Source organism: Malurus melanocephalus, unplaced genomic scaffold (assembly GCF_030028575.1).
Source record: "Malurus melanocephalus ecotype Western Australia unplaced genomic scaffold, MMel_1.1 scaffold_3608, whole genome shotgun sequence".
Lineage (NCBI taxonomy): Eukaryota > Metazoa > Chordata > Aves > Passeriformes > Maluridae > Malurus > Malurus melanocephalus.
In genome coordinates this window covers 1-5,772 of record NW_026626840.1, presented here as the reverse complement: position 1 = coordinate 5,772, position 5,772 = coordinate 1, and the positions used below count along the sequence as shown (strand labels likewise).

Sequence of the window (5,772 nt, the reverse complement as noted above, 5' to 3'; positions counted from 1 at the left end):
GCACCGGCCGACTCCCCAAAGATGGTGATGTTGTCTGGGTCACCTCCAAAGGCCTTGATGTTCCTCTTCACCCAGGCAATGGCCATGTGCTGGTCCTTGAGCCCGTAGTTCCCTRWGGGACACAGAGCACTCAGCAGTGAGCAGGGGCACAGCAAAACCCACAARCGGGGCCCGTGGGACRGAGGATGAGCMGTGGTACCTGGCAGGTTCTCATCGCCGGTGCTCAGGAAGCCGAGCGGCCCCAGGCGGTAGTTGATGGTCACCACGATGACGTTTCCGCGCACGGCGATCTCCTCCCCATCGTACAGGTAATTGTCCAGGAAATTGGCTCCCTGGCTGCCTCCGACCAAGAAGGCACCACCATAAATATAAACCATCACGGGCAGCTTGGTGGAGACTGGAGGAGAGGGACAGGAGCACGGTGAGCCCCGACGGAGCGGGAGGGTGCTGCCCCTCCATCCCCTCCATCCCCTCCATCCCCTCCATCCCCTCCAACCCCTCCATCCCCTCCATCCCCTCCATCCCCTCCATCCCCTCCATCCCCTCCCTGAGCATCGTTTCACCTGAGCAGAAGCTGACTTGGTGCTCTGCAGGAGCCTGTGACCAAGACAGACCTTGCTCTGCAGAAATCATGCCCAGCAGCTGCCCACTATGGAACAGAACTGCTGAGAGAGGCTCCAGAGCAGTATATGCACAAAAGACAGGTGAGGATCTCCTGCCCAGGTCCCTGCCAAGCACATACCCTGTCTCCTCCCTTGAGGGACCCAGATGTTCAGGTACAGACAGTCCTCGCTCCCACGAACATCAGTCTGTGTCAGCTTCACCTGCAGGCAGCGATTTTTGAATTTCTTTGCCTTCAATGTTCCTGAGAGGAAAGAGGAATAATCAGTTAAGGATATCAAGTCCGTTCTCTGTTCCAAACTGTCACCCATCCTCTCCTCTCTGAGTCCAGTGCAGTGGCTGAGTGACAAAGTGGGAGACTTTTCCTGTCAACTATTTCTGGAGAGGCAAGGCATGGGGAGGGCAAGGGCAGGTGCCACGCTTCATTTTTGTTACTTTCTGGGGCTACTTAGGTTGCTTGGGGACATTTAAACATACACTCAGACCCTCCAGGACATGAAGATCTTTTTCTTGGCCCTGCTTAGTACATGAAAGCAGGCAACAACATCTTTGCCTTGCCAAAAACAGACTAAATGAGGGGGAGAAACAAAAATAAAACCTCAAACCAAATGCATTCAAAACCTGGATGTTACCTTCCCAGCCAGGATGAGGTTGGGGATCTTCAAACATCTTTGGTGGGGCAGCAAAGGGAATCCCTCTGAAGATGTCCACATAGCTCCCAAAGAGTCCCAGTTTCTTGCTCTCGCCTTCCACAAATCCTCCCTCGGTGAGCACCACACCCAGCTACAAGTGATACCATGGAGAAGAGAAAATCCATTTCTTGTTTGTTTCTAACTGGTTTCCCATTTTGCCAGCACCCACACCTTGCCCTGGGCAGGCCCCCACTCACACCCACTCCCATCCCACCCTCCCCATCCGTGCCCTCGGTCCCTGAGGAAAGCGCTCAGGTGCCGCTGGAGCTGTGCCTGTGCCCGTGCCCTGCAGGTGCCCTTTGGAGCACACAGGCAGCAGCAATTCCCCCACATCCCAGAGAGAAATGGCAGAAAGAGGGAACCTTCAGCCTTGGGCACAAACCCAGCCAGACCTGACACAGAACTGGCAGGGAAAATGCTGCTGAGAGCCTTTGCCATGTTCAGGGCAYGAGAACAGCCTGCCTGGGCTGCCAGCTCTGCAGGGCCTCTGCCAGGGGCTCAGGAGCAGATGGAACTGGAGTTTTCTCTTTGAGCAGGAAGAGGCAAAATGTCTTGCCCAGCCCTGGGCAGGGCTTTGTACTTACGGTGGCAGCCCAGGTTACCCCGAGGTAGGAGCAGAGGGCCAAGGCCAGGATGTGCCAGCGAGCCATGGTGAGGGCAGCCCTGAGGGGACAGTCCCAGCRGGAGGGCTGTGCTTATATAGCCAGGGCTGCAGGAGTGTGCCAATGGCACGGGCCAGGCTTGGCTGGGAGCTGCAGCAGGGCACCTCCAGAGCCTCGTCCTTCAGCAGCCTGAGGCCAATCCATGGCTGAGGCAGATGGGCATGGCCGTGTGAGAGCCCTGCAGGTGCTGCTCACGTGGGCTGGAGGCCAAACCCAGGGAAATCACTCAGTCTAAGAAAATTCCAGAGAAATAAAAACTATTGAAGTCTTGAGGAGCCTCATCCTAGTGCAGGAGGCTGAAATCATATGAAGCCATGCAGTGGAGCTAATGGTCAGCAACTTATGAGAAACCTTGTGCTTGTAACAAACTGGAGCATATGAACAAGACTCAAAATGACCAACAGCCTTAAAGATGATTCCATCCCATAGCAGCCAGACTGCTCATTGATTTCTCACATAGTCCAGAATTTCTGTCTCCACTTCATTGTCATTCCCATGCAAAGGCTTCAAGTTGTCTTCTTCCTCACATCCCTGTAGGCTCATGCCAACTGCTCTTTGTCATTTCCACTGCTTGTTTTGTTGGTCAATGAGAGAGAAGGAAATGGACAGTACAAACAATAACTTTGAAATTTATCTCTAACAGAAGACTCAGCTGACACTGTGCAATACCTTTCCACGTTCAATCACAGAACTGGTAGAACATCTGTTGAGAAGAGGGTAAGTCTCCTTCTTGGAAAATGTTGATGGATTCCTAAGAGGAGGAAGGAAAGGATTCATGTGCATTTTATGGTGTAATGGAAGCCTCCATGGGAAAATGCAAAAATTAAGTTTGTGCTCCAGATTTTATAAGATAAGGGATTCAGCTGGGTGATCGGTGGGTTGGGCAAACTTTGTGCTATCCTCCCTTGATCACACACTGGTACCATAAAAGACTCTCATGGCACCACCAAGGRAAGAAGATTTAAATTTAAAAATCCATTCAAAACTGCATGCAGTTGGACACTGACAGAGGAGATCTGCCCTGGCTGCCACAAAACCCTCCAGCACTTGGGGCTGATCTGGATGAAATGTGTTGGAGCGCTAAAGGTTTCACCCTCTGCATTTGCTCTCCTGGAGCTGCTGCAGTGAGCGGGGGGCAAATCAAGAGGAACTGCAGGTACCAACTCAATCTGGAAATTTCTTTTAATTTCAAAAGTGCCAGTGAAGGCCAACGGTGAGAAAATGAAAGATGTTTCTTGTGGGAGATCTCCCAGACTGTTCTTCTGGCAAAGCCAGTTGGGGCCAGGAGGGCACAGGAACACATGGCATCGATTGCTGCGAGCCCTGCCCTTGGCTCCAACCCTCTGGAAGCAGCAGGAGGCTCATTCCACTGCAGGAGCTCCCTGACCCCAGCCCTACAGCCCCTCTGCATGGAGAATCTCGACACACACACAGGGGTCCCATCCCCTGTGACACTCTGTGCTCTCCTCTCAGCATCTGCAGCATGGCCTGATGTCCCACACCCGAGCTTTCCACATCAGCCCCAGCTCCAGCACAGCTGAGCCCCAAAGCCCCCACCCCAGGGTCCCAGGGCCTGGACAGGCCAGGTTCAGCACTGGTGTGTGGATGGGGGCATGTGGTGGACAGGGTTTATGGGCACTTGTGCTCCTTGTCTTTCCCTCCTCAGATCTGCTTCAGTCCAATCCAGCCCAGTCTCTGCCATAAAACCAGTGAGGAATCACCTCCCCCATGGGTTTATCCTGCCCCATCTGTTCCTGAGTGATGTCAGCACGTGATGAGGACTGGTTTGGATTCGCCTGTTGCAGCTGTAGCTCTCTAAGATCTGGTTGGTATTAACTGGGATGTTGATGGTAATGGAAACCCAGAGGACAGGCCAGGATCAAGGCTGTCCTGCCTGGGCTCACAGGGACAATGAGGGAAAACAACTCCAGGGCCAACAGCTCACTGAGCAGGGAGAGACTGGACCCCAGCTGCCAGCAGCTTCCCTGGGACACTGGGGTGGCACACACTGCCCACAGAATGGATATCCCATCCTGCCTGCCTTAATGGTGGCAAGAAAATCCTGTCATGGCAAACACACAGAGAACCAGAGCCACTCAGTTACAAGCAAGCCTTTAATGAACTATCTTTAAAGGATGTTTTTCCTCAGCTTCAGAACATCAGCTCCGACTGGGAGATGTTGGCAACCTGTGGCAGCTTCCGATAGACTGAGTTCCAGAAAGTCACATACTCGGATCTCAGGTCCTGCTTCACAGATTTCTTGTTCATCTTGCTGTGGATGTCCAGGTAGTACTTGTCCTTGTTGGTGTAGGCTGGCCAGGAAACGGGCACATCCGAATGGCCTTTGTTGGGATCACTGGGGAAAAAGGAGACACAGAGGTTCAGTTTTATCAGGGCAGCTTGGGGATGCAGTTTAAGTGCCTGCACACTCAGAGTGTTGGACACTGGGACAAGCAATAGGAATTCTGCCTGCCATGAGTGATTGATGATCTGCAGTCATCCTCAGCACCAGCATCATCCCTGGCTCCACACACAGACTTGTGTCCTGCCTGAACAGCAGGATTCAGGAATAAACCTCAGCAAGTGTAAACAGAGATTGTGAAAATGCCTCCCCTCCCCAGGTGTGCTATGGAGGAGAGCCCAGAGCAAACTCCAGCACTGGGAAACACAGAGCCCCGTTCTCAACAGAGGACAGACAGGGAAGTTTTGGGAATGATCCTGAAAATTAACTGAGCTAAAGCAACATGAAGCACTGCATCAAACCATAAATCACTCACCCGGTCCTGGCGAAATTGGTCCAGTAAGCAATCATGGCCTTTGAGACAGTCCTGTGCTTGGGCAGGTAGCCCAGGGGGGTGGCAAAAGGCTTCCCAAACACGTACTGCAGGTCATCAGTGTGGTCTGCCCCCACCCAGCTGGGGTACACGGGCATGCGGGACGGCTGGGAGAACACATAGCTGTAGGTCTTGCCACTCCTGGGAAATAAAACAGACTGGATAAGCAAGGAGAGAGCAGAGGAAGGACTGCAGATTCAAACCCACACTCCAAATACCATCAGGGACAGAGATGCAGCCTTGGAAGATGCTCACACATCACCTCACATGAAGTGGTTTCAGGAGAAAACATCCTGAGGTAATCTTTAACTTCCATTTCCAATTCTTACCCTAAGCCTCTTCCCTTTACAATGTCCCCAGGGCTGAGCTGCTCACCGGGCATTCTGCAGGTGCAGGTTGAGTGCCCACTGTGTGGGAACCAGGAAGATGTAGTCAGTGATCAGCTCCACCACTGTCTTCTTCATAACCTCCTGCTTTGGTTTTTCACCCCAGCTCTGGGTGTAGATATCATAGGTGGCATTGGCTCCAGCCTCACCCCTGTCCACAGTGAGGCCTTTGATCAAATCATAGACCTGCTCCCTGAAATGACAAGTGATATTAATTAATWRCTGACCAGMAGCTTCAGGTAGGGCAGGTCCTTTCTCTTGAAGGCTCTGGACCTGGCAACACCAGGCATGGGCACCCAGGCTTGGAGTGACACACGGATTGGAAAGTCACGCCCTGTCCACTCAGATCTAACTCCTTGGGGTTTGGGAGTTACACTGAAGAGAGGATGTCTCCTGTTGAGGGTTCCAAGTGCCTCGGTCACTCACGCAGTGATTTTGACCAGCGGGCGGTTGATGGCRGGTAAATCCACACCAGCAAAGATGTGCCCATCCATGTCATTGACCCCGGCCAAGTAATCGATGTCGGCAGCGTTGGCAAAGAGATTCTCTGGCATGTCTGGGAGGAAATCCCCATCGA

The 5,772-nt window shown here is 52.8% G+C and overlaps 2 protein-coding genes across 2 annotated transcripts; both read right to left on the bottom strand.

The window, feature by feature from the left end:
* Positions 1–8: 8 nt before the first annotated feature.
* LOC130588171 (bile salt-activated lipase-like) lies at positions 9–1,963 on the bottom strand (the record flags this gene model as incomplete). Its single annotated transcript, XM_057389127.1, has 5 exons — positions 1,898–1,963; positions 1,254–1,404; positions 743–865; positions 200–397; positions 9–112 (listed from the first exon to the last, which is right to left on the bottom strand). Coding segments are annotated over exons 1-5 (642 nt in total), but the record flags the coding sequence as incomplete, so codon positions are not given.
* A 2,162-nt stretch (positions 1,964–4,125) lies between these two features.
* Positions 4,126–5,749, bottom strand: LOC130588172 (bile salt-activated lipase-like). Its single transcript, XM_057389128.1, has 4 exons — positions 5,622–5,749; positions 5,185–5,388; positions 4,753–4,950; positions 4,126–4,331 (listed from the first exon to the last, which is right to left on the bottom strand). The coding sequence occupies exons 1-4, from the start codon at positions 5,747–5,749 to the stop codon at positions 4,127–4,129; spliced, it is 735 nt and encodes a 244-aa protein (XP_057245111.1). The 3' UTR covers position 4,126.
* Positions 5,750–5,772: the final 23 nt, after the last annotated feature.